General features: G+C 36.9%; 1 protein-coding gene across 1 annotated transcript in view; it reads left to right on the plus strand.

Moving 5' to 3' along the window:
* The window catches only part of DYNC2H1 (dynein cytoplasmic 2 heavy chain 1), a 267,699-nt gene that overhangs the window by 161,946 nt on the left and 89,734 nt on the right, over window positions 1-16,019 (plus strand). The window contains exons 72-76 of the mRNA XM_023511235.1: window positions 2,018-2,083; window positions 3,727-3,777; window positions 5,195-5,272; window positions 7,342-7,473; window positions 8,494-8,566. Of these exons, the coding sequence (XP_023367003.1) occupies window positions 2,018-2,083; window positions 3,727-3,777; window positions 5,195-5,272; window positions 7,342-7,473; window positions 8,494-8,566 (400 nt within the window). The remainder of the gene's footprint in view (window positions 1-2,017; window positions 2,084-3,726; window positions 3,778-5,194; window positions 5,273-7,341; window positions 7,474-8,493; window positions 8,567-16,019) is intronic.

Genomic DNA, 16,019 nt, shown 5'->3' on the forward strand with positions numbered 1-16,019 from the left:
ACTTAAGCCTTTGCAGCATGAATTCAGCATTCCATACTTTCAGCAGTAAATAAAAATTCAGAAAGCACATTAATCATAAAGCAATGAGATTTATTTTTCAAGATTTAACACTAGAACCTTACTTAGAATGGAACTAATTTCATGTTTTAGTGAAAGCGTTTTGGCAATCAGCATAACCTTAAACTGCCTTCCAGAGTTCCTCTCATGCTGATTTTGCTGTTGTGTTGGTCACAGCAATAGCAACAATAATCTTGAAAATAGAGACAGATTGGAATTTTTTAGTATTCACATCGTATTGAATTGAAGGCAAGTTGACCTGGAACAGAAAAATGATTGAGTTGTTTTTGTAGCAAGAAATTTAGACTTTTACTAAACTAAACAAAATAGAGAAAGCTGTCTAGCCCTTTCACTTTAGATCATTAGCTATGCCATTTTTTTTCTTTAAGAAATAATTAAATTCAGTTAAGTATTTTAGATAATTATACAATGTATTGCATATTTGGTTCCCCCAAACTTGTGATTGTAATAAACTAGTTAGAAGTGACTACCTTTGTGTTTCATTTCTTCATCTCAGTTTTATAATTTGAAATAGGTACAAAATAATGAAAGTTGCTTTTACAGTATTAGCTTCCATCTATATTGGGTGAGCGCACAGAAAATGGTTAGAAGGATAATTGGACAGTATATATGTATCTGAGGGTGTAGATTCCATTGAACAATCGTAACAATGTATTGTAATATGATATTGCACTTTTCTTTCTCTGTCTCACTCAAAATCTTATTGTGTTGTACTCACCTTTCTTGTGATCTATGGATCTAATAACTGAGATGGCTACTAAGTGACTAATACACAGGTAGCATATACAGCGTGGAACCACTGGACAAAGGGATAATTCATGTCCTGGGCAGGACACAGTCAGAGGGGGCCTCCTCTCATTGTGGTCTTCAGAATGGCTTGCAACTTAAAACTTAGGAATTGTTTATTTCTGGGGTTTTTCATTTAATATTTTCAGACCACAGTTGACCACAGGTAACCTAAATTATGGAAAGTGGACTATTATATTCTGACTGTTTTCCATTCCATATGAAAATATCTCAGAGTTCTGAAGTGGATGGAAAGAATGTCTGGTGGGGTATGAGGAAAAATTTTTTTCATGCAAATACCTTGAAAGTTAACGTCTATGTACCTCACTTTGTCTCCTTTCCCAAATGAATTTGTTTACTCAATGAGTAAAATTTAAATGGTTATTATGTTTTAAAATATTACTAACATCACATGATTGTATTTACTGTAAAAATAATTTAATTTGGATTCTGTTATTTTTCCTTTCAAAATATGTTTTCTTATATTAAAAAAGTGGAAATTATCTCATTGGGTGTTTAGAAATTTTATAACTTATAGCTACTAAAGCAAATCTTGATAATTGAGCTAATTTCCTTCTGCTTAAATAACTTTGACACATTCGATATTAGATCTAATCCTTTGAGTTTTCTGAAAATACAGTTAAATGTGCATAGAATTGTTCATTAAAGTGAATTACTTAGCTTCATACACAAAGATGAGTGCCCAAATTCTATGCTATCTCACCTCCTTGGAGATTAAAGCAGAATTTGTCTCCATAGGGTAACGTCTACACTTTCTATGGTAGTTCATACTTTTAATTAAACATATCTGACAGCAATGAACATTGAAGAGCAGAAATAAAATGAATGAATTACAATAAAACCTCCATAGTTGACCACCTCCCAACAATGACCACTTCCATTATGTTAACCTAATTTTCATAGACTGGACATGCACCACATGTATGTATCTGTGGAGTCGGCCTAAATCCCTTTTGTTGACCACTTCTATATGTTAACCAGTTTGTTACATACAGTCCCTTGGTTGGTCAACTTAGAAAGGTTCTACTGTAATTTGAAGATAGAATGCGTGTTTTTGTGAACCAAAATTTAAGGACTATGTTTTTCCAAAGATCAAATTTTTAAAAAGCAAGATATCTGTTATTCTTTGCAGGCTGATCAGTTGATGTTCGCTTTGCATTTTGTCCGAGGCATGCATCCTGAACTTTTTCAAGAAAATGTAAGTTAAACTAAAAAATAACATTTTGGAGTTATATAAAAATGGGTAGATTTAGATTAGAAGTTATTTAGTCTAGAAATTATATATGAATGTAATCTTTTAGTAAGTTAGAAATTTAGTGCCAAATGCCAATCTGCTCCCCTCTGAGTGAGCCTAACATCCCGGAGTGATAGTAATGCAGGGAAAGAAGTCTAACTTAGGAGTTGCCTAGATTTTTCTACACTTAGGGCACGGGAAGAGTCAGCCTTTTTATATTCCCTGCCCTAAGGAGTGGAACTGATGAATAGAAATGAGACAATATTGGTCTATAACTACATAATTTATTACTTTCACTGTCTGGTCAAGAGTCAGCAGGTGAAACATTAGGGAGGCTGGTTCTGAGCTTACAGGTTTATGTTTGTTTTTTATGTATAATTTATTTTCCTTGTCCATGATCTTATTTCTAGTTGCCATATAATTCCCTCTCAAATTTTCAGAGAACCTCTCTCATGCTACAACTAAACCATCTATATTTCCAGTTTTTAAAAAAATTTATTTACAAGTGATTTTTCTCATTGTTTTGCTATTATCATAAAGTAAGAATCCAGTAGCCAGGGTGCCAGGGGATGGCAAATGGACAGTGCTCTATTTGGTCAGATTTTAATTGTCTTCTAAGTTGCTTTCATAGTTAAAAGAATACAGATCGTGCCCAATTCTATCTATGTGCCCTCTTGGTTTTTCTCTAATTCCCCATGTATTGGTTGACTTGCGTAGTTCCTCCCGAACTTATTAACTTGACTCCTTTTTCTTTTACTGTTAATATTGATGCCTTTCCCTCTTTTTATATAATTTTTTTAACCACGATCAGAATGTTCTGTGTAATATAAAACTACACTCCGTATTTTCCCTCGTATAGTATAAATAAATTATCCGTGGGAACGAAAATATTTTTCTCCGACTCTCATATTATAGTAATCATTCCTGTTTTACTTATTTGTGGCTGAGTAATTCCATAGGAAGAGTGGGTGGCCAGGTGAGTGGAAACTCAAAGTATGTTGCTTTGGTACTTTTGACCCACTGCTCTCAAATTTTTATAGATTTTGTGTATTTGCTGGTCAATGTGCGACAGATAGTATGATAGTACCCATTATTGTCTAATTAGGGAGATCCCAGGATGGATGAAGACATGGATTTTCTTAGAATGTTAAATTTCATAACACTTGATTAATACTGACTCTATAGTTAAAAAAAGGAATAATGGCAATCTTCTTCCAATGTATGGAAGAGGATAAATTAATAGAAGTATTTCTCTTAATTTTTCCTAACACATACAATTTTTAAATTTTCAGGGCACCTTACCACTTATTTATTATTGAAAAAGAACAAATTAACAGGTGGTGACAAATGTTAATTGAGTACAACAATTAAATTTTTAGATGTTGAGAATCACATATTTTTTAATTAAAATTATTCCTGGTAGATTTCATATAAATATTGTTATATGAACTCATTCTTATTATGTTAATGTACTAGAAGAAATGAGAACACACAAAAGGAGTTTTTTTGCATGTCCTTGTAAGCCACCTTATATGGAAATTAAAATAATTTTATTGACTGGTTATAATTTTTATATTTTTTGTGTTCTTCATATTTTTACCCAATAGGAATGGGAAACGTTTACAGGTGTGGTTGTTGGAGACATGTTGCGGAAAGCTGTAAGTTAAAATAATAAAATTTTAATAATTCACTCACCAAGGTGGCACCCATAGCTCAGTGGGTAGGGCGCAGGCCACATACACCAAGGGTGGCGGGTTCGAACTCAGGCCGGGCCTGCTGAACAACAATGACAGCTGCAAACAAAAAATAGCTGGACATTGTGGCAAGTGCCTGTAGTCCCAGCTGCTCAGGAGCCTTAGTAAGAGAATCGCTTGAGCCCAGGAGTTTGAGGTTGCTGTGAGCTGTGACACTATGGCACTCTACCCAGGACAACAGAGTAAGACTGTATCTCAAAATAATAATAATAATAATAATAATTCACTCACTGAGAAAATAGTACTGGCTTTGGCTTTACAAACTATTCCTCTGAATAGGAATTTAAATTATTATTGAAAAGATACTTTCATTAAAGTATTACGTCCTGGCTTTTATTGCCTTTCTGTAAAATGGACTTAAGTATGTGATTTGCCTTTAAAGACATATTTTCTTTGAGGAATAATATTAAATACCAAGAAGGTAATGCAGCTTTTCTAAGTACATGTATTTTACTCCAAGATTAATTTTATATTGTTTTTTTTTTTTTTTTGAGACAGCCTTACGCCATCACCCTGGGTAGGGTGCTATGGCATCACGGCTCACAGCAATGTTTAACTCCTGGGCTCAAGCAATTCTCCTGCCTCTGCTTTCCAAGTAGCAGGGATTATAGGCGCCTGCCACAACGCCCAGCTATTTTTTGGTTGCAGCCACGATTGTTGTTTGGCAGGACTGGGCTGGATTTGAACCCACCAGCTCAGGTGTATCACGGCTGGCATCTTAGCCGCTTGAGCCACAGGTGCCGAGCCTAATTTTATATCTTTAAGAAAATCAAATCTTACAAGTTGAAAAATTTTCTTACATAACTAAAGTTTAAAAATTACTTTTTTAAACATTTAACAACTTCATTTAAATTTAGCTTTTTCTTTAATCATTTTCTTTTTAAATAGATAATAGATAACATTCTTTAAAACAGTACACCCAAAATATAACAGAGAACCTAGATCTTGTCTAAAATGCAAGATATGATTTTAAAAATATAACTTTTATGACATTTAAGTTTTTCTGAAGTATAATGAAAAAATGACTCCAACATTTCCTTAAATAGTTCTTTATAATGTAGATTACGTAGAGTTTTTACCATGGTGACTTGTAAAATACATAAAAAGTAAATAATATGTAGGATGAGTATTCTTATTCAAGTTATTGAATAAGAATTCTTATTTTTATTTTTAAGAATTCTTATTTTTCTTACCATTCAATTCTTATTCTTATTATTCTGACCATTCAAAATGGTATTCTTAAAAATAGCTAGTCATTTGCTATTTTTTAAATTCTTGCATCTTACCAAATATAGTAAAGGAACACTTGCTCTTATTAAAGGACACTCAACAGAGAATACGTGATCAACTTCCATCGTGGATAGATCAGGAAAGAAGCTGGGCGGTAGCAACATTAAAGGTACTCCTTTTCTGTTATAAGGGAATTTTAATTTTTTTCTATAATTTGAGTTATTTCTGTTGACACTTTGTATGGGCTACTTACTCATACTCAGAGTTGATATTTTTGTAAATAGGGCATTAAGTCCCTCAGTAGAAGGGCTCCGAAGAATTATTGTGATTAGTCCTTTAATCAATAATTAGTTTATTAAGGATTTCATTTTAGAAATATTAATAGAATGTCACAGTGTTTTGTTTTGTTTTTTTCTCTCTCTCTCTTTCTGTTTCTGTCTCTCTTTCCCCCCAGGATAAGTTAGGCTGTGAGGATGGGAACATAGGGTAAGAAAAAGCAGTGCAGAAGCCTAACTTTCAGCAGTTCTGTGTTCTGTAGTTTATGCCAAATGTTACTGTGAGGGATGAAAGACAAACATACTTCTCTGTAAATCCATACAGACATGTTTTCATTCTTTCCTTCCTCCCTGCACTTTAACTGTTGTAACACTGTGGTAGCACATGGGAAGAGCCAGTAAGAATAGCTAGCATTTACTGATGGTTTACTATGTGCAAGGCATTGTGATTTTCAATATTATTAGGTAGCTGCTGTTACTGTCCCCATTTCCCACTAATGAGAAAGCTAAGGCACAAAGAGACTTTGGTTATGGTGACTTAGGAAATAGAACCAGGATTAAAAATTGGGATTTTGCCCTATAGATTGAGCTCTTTATTACTACCACTGTTTACCACCTTTATTTCATAAATATTTATTGAGTAAAATAGATGGATCCTATCTTCATTAATCATGTATTTGGTGCTTACTACATGTCAACATAAGGCCAGTGACAAGGAGTCTTTGATTGAACAAACTTTAATTGGACCCCTAACCTGAGTAGGCCAGTCTCTGCCCTCTGGTCACCCCGCCCTGTCTTCCCCTACTGTGTGGCCCTTTAATACAGTTCCTGTGGGTCGTGACTCACAGGATGAGAACCACTGATATATACAGATTTACATTTCAGATCTTGTAGCCCGTTCTAGGGAAAAAAAAAATTGGGAAAAGTGAATACTGTTTGAGGCAAAAAGAATAAATATATTTGGGGAAACCTCTGAAAGATATTATCTAAAGTAAATATTGAATATTGAATGCCAGATAGAAATTTATGAGGTAGTAAGGAGGGTTAGAATGTTAAAGGCAAAAGAAACTTATTTACAAATGGGGGCATAAATGAGTATGATTTAGAAAAGCATGCTTTGTTAAGGATTTGATATTGGTATAGAAAACCAAAACTGGAAAGGAGTTAAGGCTATGAAGATAAATTTTATTCAAAAGAACTGTTACATCAGTTAGAAAAGATACATCAGTATAGAACTGAGCTCAATTCTGAATATAGTATGGACAAGTGGGAATTTATAGCCAAAGAGCAGGGGCTGTGGTGAGGGTCAGTGGATGGAAAATTGCTATGAGGAAATGTCAGGACTAACTTGATTTTGCAGGATTCTTGCAGAAAGGAGGTCATGATGATCAGATACCAAGAGTGGCAAGAGTGGGGTTAAAGAATTTGTTTGGATATTAAGAGTAGGAATTCTTGCAAAAGTAGCCTAAAAAGATTCTTGTTAAAAATACAGGAAAGGATGTGAAGCCCAAGATTGAGGCATAATGAAAAAAACAAAACAAAACAACAAGAAAGAAACAAACCTCAGAGGAGCCTGACCAAAATTGTTAGCGTCTTTGTCAAAACTTGATATGAAACTTGACATATTTAACATGGCAGTCCTTAAAATGTGTGCCTAAATTTAATGAATCATTTCTTTTCTCCACCAGGTGGAGGTACAAATGTTTCACATAGGAAAAAGATTTGATAACTTGCAAAGATTGATTTAGTACTACTTTCGAAATATTTTATTTAATTCTGAATTTAACATTGGATGAGTCTGTTGTTGCAAACCTACAAATGATTAGATACATCAATACAAAGTAGAAAACAAGTAATACATAGCTACCAATAAATAAATTTTGTTTGCTATTTTAGTTTAAAAAAAATATGTATTTATATACATTGCTCACTATATATGGTTATTTGTATTTTCGTTTTTTAGATTGCTCTTCCCAGTCTTTATCAGACCCTCTGCTTTGAAGATGTAGCTTTGTGGCGTACTTATTATCATAATTCAATGTGTGAGCAAGAGTTTCCATCAATTCTTACAAAAAAAGTTTCCTTATTTCAGCAGGTAAAATTTAGTGTTATTTAAATGAGAAAACATGTTTAATGTTTTTCTTTTCCTTTTAGGGGGTTACTTAACTTTTAATGGATCAAGTGAGGAAGGGCTTTTTGTTTTTACCTCATTATTCAGACAGTTAAATCAGTGAAAAACTTTCTGGTTAAGATGTCTTTCCTATAGGTTTCTTACTCCCTCTGCCTCCAACCCCAAAGGAATCCTGCAATAAGAAAAATGTCTTTTTGGAAGAAAGTAAAGTACAAATTGTATGGGTTCTACACTTCTTTTTTTTTTTTTTTTTTTTTGAGTTCTACACTTCTTAGCGTTCTGCTTAAAGAATAGACCTAATAGTGAGGAACAGGGGATTTTTTCAGATTCTGTTTCAAAATAGAATGGTGAAACCTAATCATAGATTCCACTCTTTTTTTTTTTTTTTTTGCTAGTCAAAAAGAGTTTGACTCTCCTACAAAGTAGGAGAGCTCTCCAGAAGCTGACCCTGTAGGAAATGACCTTTCGGTCTGGATCTCTTCTCTAGGATATTAACTGTGGGATCTCTACATACTGTGAATTTTCTTTCTCCAAATGTGCTTTCAAAACAAAAACAAGACAAAACAGAAAAAGGGAAACAACGAAACAAAAATTCATTTGAAAATGTAAACATCTAGGAATATCATAGATATACTTGTTAACATAGGATTTGAAAATTTTAGCCAAGATTTCTCTGTTTGCTGTCACCAGAATGCTTACCTATGTATCTCTATCTTCACATGCCATTTAGCCCTTAATTAGATCCTGCTGACATAGCTAACCTATGTTTTCTTTTGATGATAGGCTTGAGGAGGTAAATGAATTTCAGCAATATTTTTGGTATTAACAAAATATTTTGGAATATGCCTATTATGACAGTTTGAATCATAGTAAATATTTTGGAAAATGACATGTTCACATATTTTACTAAATATTTGTTTAGTATTTATTGTTGTTTAGTTAAAAGTGTTTTATTCTTAAAAATACTCTGTACTTTCTTTTAAGGTTCTTGTGGTACAGGCTCTAAGACCAGACAGATTACAAAGTGCCATGGCTCTTTTTGCATGTAAAACTCTGGGTAAGTGTAATACTTTTCAAGAACTAGACCACTGGCCTGAATCATATATTCTTAATTTACTTTTTTGTGAATTTAGTTTAGAAATGTTTTAAATTCATCCTACTTATTTTACAGTCTTTATTTGTTTTAGAAAAAGAATTCTCTATGTTGGATATAATCATATGCAATGTTGAATTAAATTTGATGCATAATTGACATCTAATATTTAGTAAAGTAAAGGTTTTTGAGGATTTAAAAAATATTTTTGTATAGAAGCATTTTAGATATTTGTCCATGATTTGAATTTCAATGTAAGCAATCAAATATTTATGCCAAATCTGGATAGCGTAAGTGCTACTTGTAGTCACATTTTCATGAAAAATTTAGACAAAGATTGATGAATTTTTGTATACCATAGTCTTGGAAATAAAGTCTTCTAAATGAGTTATTTTTACTACATCTAAAGCAAAAACTCAACAATTTGTCTTTTCAATCATAAGTTTTATAACATATTCCTATTAAGGATTTTAAATAGTCTTGTTTGAAGAACTAAAAGTTGTCACCCATTTGGAAATAATTCCATTTTTGCGAGAAAAGTTTGGAAAAAAGCTATGTCAAGGAAAGATTATGAAAAGGATTTTACTTGAAACAGAGAAGTCATTCAAGTATCATAGATCGTCCACCACGGCAGTCATCAGAGAGAGCCTCGTCATGGCTCTGTGCTAACTCCTGGCCGTGGACTTCAGGCAAGGCCACAAGATGACCAAAAAGATGAGCAAGCTAAGACTCAGCTGCCCCGGTGGATGCCTCCCCAAACATACCAAGGTTGTACAAGACATGATTTGAGAGGGGTCTGGCTTCACCCCAAGTGAGTGATGTGCCACAGAGTTTCTTAAAGACTCAACAACAAATAAGCCTTCACGTTCATCAAGAAAACAATGGGAGCACACGTCTATCCCAAGAGGACTCCAGGGGATCTGAGAAGTACAAAACCAAACAAATAAAAACTAAAAAGAAATCATGGATCTTTAATTTCTAAGTTGCAGGAGGTTTTAGATTAGAGTGGAAATGAAAAGTCTGGCATAGTTAAAATAGTATGCTGACAATTAAACATTCATTATTTCCACTAATTTTTCCATATACATATATGAAACTTTATATAGAAACTTTATTATTAATTGTAACTTACATATATTTGAATCCAGTAAGACTAACATCATATATATATTTCCTCTAAATTAGAATTTCTCATATAAACAGTTTAGCACAAAAATGTATGAAATTGAAAAAAATTGAGCCTTTCATGCTTACCATTGAAAAACTTTGTAGTATTATATATATATGTGTGTGTGTGTATATATATATATAAATGTAGAATAATTCTCTTGTTAGCAGGTAAATCTATTATATTTGAATATACCAGGGTATTATTTTGAGGAATTATCTCTTAGCATCAGATTATCAGTTTTACCCTAATGAACATACTCTTCATTTAAATTTGAATGTTTATAACGATAATAATCATAGCTAACACTTAAATGGCTTTTATTATATACCAGGTAGAAATTTCATACTATACATGTTATCAGTTCCTTTAATCCTCACAGTAACCTTGTAAGTAAGTACTGTTTTTATATCCATTTAAAGATGAAGAAACAAGATCATACTACAGCTAATGAATGGCAGAATTCAAACTCCAAAGCCTTTATTTTTATTAAATACTGAAATAGTCAAATTTATTCTCAGTTTAAAAGGTATGTTGTTGGTAGAATGGTAACCTAAGTCTCAAAACTTAAAGTTGTGCCTTATACACATCCATCCTCATTCTAACCTACTCTATATAGTTCCGTACAACTGCCATGACAAAGTACCCCTGTTAGGACCAAAATTATTACCACTGAGAGTCCAGTCTCACACATGGAAGAAGTAAGAAGTTTATTCTTATCAAGCATATGCCTGGGTCACTCCCAAGAGAAAAGCAGAACAGCGGGGAGTGGCCCCTAAACAAAGGCCAGGGAAACTTTTATACACTTTCTCGCAAGGTACTATGGGTTGCAACAAAATGTTGACGAAGAAGCTAGTGTCTGGTCATTCATTGGTCACTAGGGAGGTCTTGGGGTTCCAATAGGCTAACTGCCTTTCCGTGGTTAGGGTCTTAGGTGGAATGATAGTGTGTGAACTTTTGATTGGTTGCTGCCACCTGGGCTGTAGCTGTATACCTGATTCGATTTATGACCTTGGAGCTTCCTGCAGCTCTTGCCTCCTCCCCCTTCTCCTCCGTGTCTTCCTTCTTCCCCAGTTCTTTTATCTTTTTTAATTTTTGCCACTACCACTACTATTTAAAGGCACAGCAAGGAAAATAGTAATAATAAAAAATAGGTTCATAGCTGCTCCCTCTCATTCCCCCCTTGAGCTAGATCATGTCTGAGCCCAATCCTGGGCTCAGGGCTGGGAAAAAGTGTCTTGACTTATTGGTTGATATTGGGATTTTAGAACTAATGCCTGGACTATGTCTATTCTCTCTTTGATAAAAGAAATTAATCTGTTTAGAATGCAAGGTCCTATAATCATTAATAGCAGGAGTAGGCTTACTGGCCCAATTATTGCAGATATTAGGGTTGTTAACCAAGGGGACCAATTAAAGAGGGACTCATACCAACTCTGCGACTGTTCCTGTTCTAGTCTACGTTTTTGCAGTCTGTTTCTTATTAATGCCATTGATTCCTTGACTATTCCTGAATGGTTAACATAAAAACAGCATTCTTGGCTCAGCGCCTGTGGCTCAAGTGGCTAAGGCACCAGCCACATACACCTAAGGTGGCGGGTTTGAATCCCCAGCCCGAGCCCGCCAAACAACAATGATAGCTGGAACCAAAAAATGGCCAGGCGTTGTGGCGGGTGCCTGTAGTCCCAGCTACCTGGGAGGCTGAGGCAGGAGACTCGCTTGAGCCCAGGAGTTGGAGGTTGCTGTGAGCGTGATGCCATGGCACTCTACCCAGGCGGATAGCTTGAGGCTCCGTCTCAAAAAAAAAACAAAAAAAAAAAACCCAGCATTCTTCTTTTAAAGCTGTACATAATCCATCTTGTTGTAAAAACAACAAGTCTAACCCTCTTCTATTTTGAAGCACTATTTCAGCTAGGGAGGTTAGAGATTCCTGGAGATGTGAGATAGCTTTTTCCATTTTTTCTAAGTCCAGGTCTATAGCTGCACTTAAGGCTTTGTAGTTGTGGTCTTGAAAAACAAGAGCTGACACTCCTGCCCCCACACCAGCAAGACTTAGGATTGCAGCGAGGGTGATGGCTGTGAGTCTTTTGACTCGGGAGAACTTTGTTTCTAGAAATATAGTCTCCTTTTCATGATAGGTAAGCTTGGGGATTAATTGTACTAATACATAGAGATCTCGTTAAATTTAAAACTTGAGTGTGTAAGCAAGGGCAAGTTGTACATGCCCACCACCCATAGCTGGGTGGGATGAGGTAACCTGTCCCATTCCAGTGGTGGACTTTTTCACATAAGCGTTTGTGAGAAGGGGTCATTTTTCCAACACAAGTTCCTTGTCCTGTAGCAGATTGTAAAGTGAGACGGGGCCCAGTATGCTGCTGCCAGCGGCAAGCTATTGGCTCAGTTTCTAGAGTAAAATTATTTGGAAGGGCTATTTTTTTTATAATAAGGTGGCTTTACATCTAAACATAGCCAACAGGATTCAGTGAGGTCGGGCCTGGACTTACTTAGCACTTGGTAGGTTTTAGTGAGGATATCCCAGAGTGGGGGTTCAGAGTTAGCTGTTTTTAAATCTGTAGTGTCATTATTATTTAAATCTCATTGCCAGATAGGATTCGGTCCTATTACTATTGGCTTTTCATTATGAACTGCATATACTACTTTTAGGGTGAAAATACTTCCTTTGGCCTTACCTCGGGGGGAGTATATTCGTATGCCCCATTGTTTTCCAAGTTCCCACCCCTGTGCAGCCATACCCTTCGCGGTGAAGGTTATGCTTATTGGGTTACACCGGGGAGCCCCTTTCCGATGGCAAGGGTTTTTTTTTTTTTCTTTTTACCTGTATGTAATCCCCTCGTCTTGGGGACTCCCACCAGATCTCTCCGGTAGATACACATTCCCACATTCCACAGAAATAAGCCTCCTCTCCCCCACATTTGTCCTTAAAATGTCCTGGACGTATGTAGAAACAGTCTGGGTAAGGGTAAGTATCTACAAGTTCATCTATGTCTACCAAAAGTTCAGGGAACCAGGTGCCTTGTGGGTGGATGCCTGAGCTCTGATTAGCAATGGTTCCTGTAAGGGCATTTATGATCACCCAAGTTATATTTAAGGGGATGCAAATCAGGGGATGATGTACACACAGGTAGTAGCAGTAGCATTAATAGGGTGCTGGCAAGGAGCACCTCAGTTTCAACTTTAGGGGATTGTCTTCATCTTGTCGAGCTTCCCATCGTGAAGTGAAGTCTTCCTTGTCTGTGGCAGGATCTGCTAGTTTGACGTGCGTATGATGCACCCAGGAGGCGATGCCGTCCGCTTTGAGAGCGGTGGGGGTTGTTAGGATTATAACATAGGGTCCCTTTCACCAGGGCTCAAGTGTTTCTTGACGGTGTCTTTTCACATATACCCAATCTCCAGGTTGGAACCTGTGAAGTTCAGGAACTGGGCCAGCTGTGTAAGTGGCCCGAAGAAGGTTCTAGTTTTTTTTTTTGTACCTGCTGATAGTATCGAAGGGAAAGGAGGAAATTTTTATTATTTATACTTGTTACCATATTGTTATGAATATTAGGAATAATAGGAGGGGGTCTTCTGCCTAGGGTGTAGGGGGAGTTTTTAACTCTATATAGAGCGAAGGGGAGGAGAGATATCCAGTGTGCCAGTCTCAAAAATGAGTTTGGACAAAATTTTCTTCAAGGTTCAGTTCATCCTTTTTACCTGTCCTGAACTTTGAGGCCTATAGGCACAATGTAATTTTTAATTAATGTTCAGGAGGGAGGCTATTTTTTGTTGTACCTGGGAGATAAAAGCCAGGCCATTTGACCCTATTTGAGTGGGGAGTCCATACCTTGGAATAATGTCCTCCAGTAGTCTCTTGCTTACCACAGCAGCCGTCTTAGTCTTGGTGGGGTAAGTTTCTACCCATCCTGAAAAGGTGTCTATAAAAACTGAAAGGTATTTATATCCTTATTTGCTAGGCTTTACTTCGGTGAAATCTGTTTCCCAGTAAGTTCCAGGTCTGGTTCCTCTTTCTCTCCAACCAGGAGGTCCTATAGTAGCTTTAGCATTTATTAATTTACATGCCTTACAATCTGAAGTAACTGCTTGTGTTTTGGCTTTTAGGCTGAAAACCTTTAGAGGGCTTTTTCATAATAGTTCTTGTATTTTCTTTGGTCCTGTGTGTGCTGTAATGAATTTGTTGTATTAAGTCTAAGCCAAGCTTATCTGGGAAGATTTGTCTTTTATCTTGTGTATAATACTACTCTTCCTCTCGGTAGTGTAGGGGAACTTTTTGCTTTATCTGCACCAGATCTTCTTCAGTGTATTCTGGATTAGGTAAAATAGGCGCAGGTATGGTAGGTAATTGTGTTATTAGGGTTAATGTCTTTGGATAGGGCAGGAGAGCTGCTTCCCGTGCAGCTGCGTCTGCCCGACAGTTACTTCTTGCCATTGGAGTTTGGGGTTTCTGATGCCCCGGACAATGTATAAGGGCTAGTCTTTTGGGCAGTCACAGGGCCTGAATTAGGTCTAAAATCTCTTGTTTGTTTTTGACTGTTTTTCCTTCTGCAGTTAGTAGCCCACTTTCTTGGTATATAGCTCTGTGTACATGTGCCGTAGCAAAGGCATAGCGGCTATCAGTGTGCACATTTAATCGTTTGTCTTTGCCCAACCGGAGGGCTTGTGTTAAAGCTATAAGTTCTGCTCTTTGAGCTGATGTGCCAGAAGGCAGAGGCTCAGCCCCATTCTACTTCAGTCTCTGTTGTCACTGCCGCCCCTGCATACCTGTTGCCATCTTTGATGAAACTGTTGCCATCCGTATACCTGGTTTCATCTGCTTGTGGTAAAGGTTGGTCACGGAGGTCGTCTCAGAAGCAATGGACTTGACTCAGGATTTCAGTGCAATCGTGAAGAGGTTGTGTTAAATCTGAATCAGGCAGCACGGTGGCTGGGTTAAGGGTGGCGCTGGAACTGAACCGGACTATTGAGGGGTTTAACAACAAAGCTTGATAGTGAGTTAATCTGCCATTTGTCAGCCATTGATTGGGTGGCTGTTTTAGTACACCTTCAACAGCATGTGGTGTGGTCACCATGGTGTGGTCACCATGTGGCCAGAGTCAGTTTATTTGCATCTTTAACTAGCAAGGCCGTAGCGGCTATGCTGTGTAAGCAGGGTGGCCATCCTGCAGCCACTGGGTCTAGTTTCTTTGATGAGTAAGCTACTGGTCTCTTCCATGGTCCTAAGGTTTGGGTTAGCACTCCTTTTGCTATTTCTGCTTTTTCATCTACATAGAAGTGGAAAGATTGTGTTATGTCCAGTAGGGCCAAGGCTGGGGCTCGTAAAAGGTCAGTCTTTATAGTTTCAAAGGCTTGAGTCATAGTTTCAGTCCAGTCTAGGGGTTCCTGGCCCCGGGTTGCCTCATACAGTGGCTTTGCCTTTTCAGCAAAACCTGGAATCCATAGTCTGCAAAACCCTGCTGTCCCCAGAAATTCTCTGACCTCTCTTCGGGTCTTAGGTATGGGTATTTTTAGAATAGTCTCTTTTCTAGAGTCCAATAACCATCTTTGTCCCCCCTTGAGTATGTAACCCAAGTAGATAACTTGAGTTTTGCAGATCTGGGCCTTTTTGGCTGATGCTCAGTACCCCTGGTCTCCAAGAGTTTTTAGTAATTCCTGGGTAGCCTGTTGGCAATCTGCCAGGCTATCTGCTGCTATCAGGAGGTCATCTACATATTGAAGTAAACTGACCTTAGGGTTATTTTTCCGGTACTTACAGAGGTCTTCATGTAAAGCCTCATCAAAGTTGGTTGGGGAGTTCTTGAAACCTTGGGGCAAACAAGTCTAGGTAAGCTGTCCATTGAATCCATCTATGGAGTCACACCATTCGAATGCAAACACAGGCTGACTTGTAGGGGCCAAAGGGTAGGCAAAGAAAAGTATCTTTTAAATCCAAAACAGTATACCATTTCTTAGTGGGTGATAGAGTACTTAGTAAGGTATACGGGTTGGGTACTGTGGAGTGGATATCGGCTGTTCATTTGTTGACCTCCCTAAGGTCTTGGACTGGCCGACAGTCATTAGTACCTGCCTTCTTGACAGGCAGTAAGGGGGTATTCCAAGGTGATTGGCATGGGATTAGTATTCCCAGTTGTCTCAGTCTCTTTATGTGAGGGGTGATACCTTCTTGGGCTTCTTTTGATATGGAGTATTGTTTTACTTGTATTGGCAGGGCTCCTGCCTTTAATTTCACTATTACGG

The sequence above is a fragment of the Otolemur garnettii genome, unplaced genomic scaffold (genome assembly GCF_000181295.1).
Source record: "Otolemur garnettii isolate 467f Iridium unplaced genomic scaffold, OtoGar3 scaffold00001, whole genome shotgun sequence".
Taxonomy (NCBI): Eukaryota; Metazoa; Chordata; class Mammalia; order Primates; family Galagidae; genus Otolemur; species Otolemur garnettii.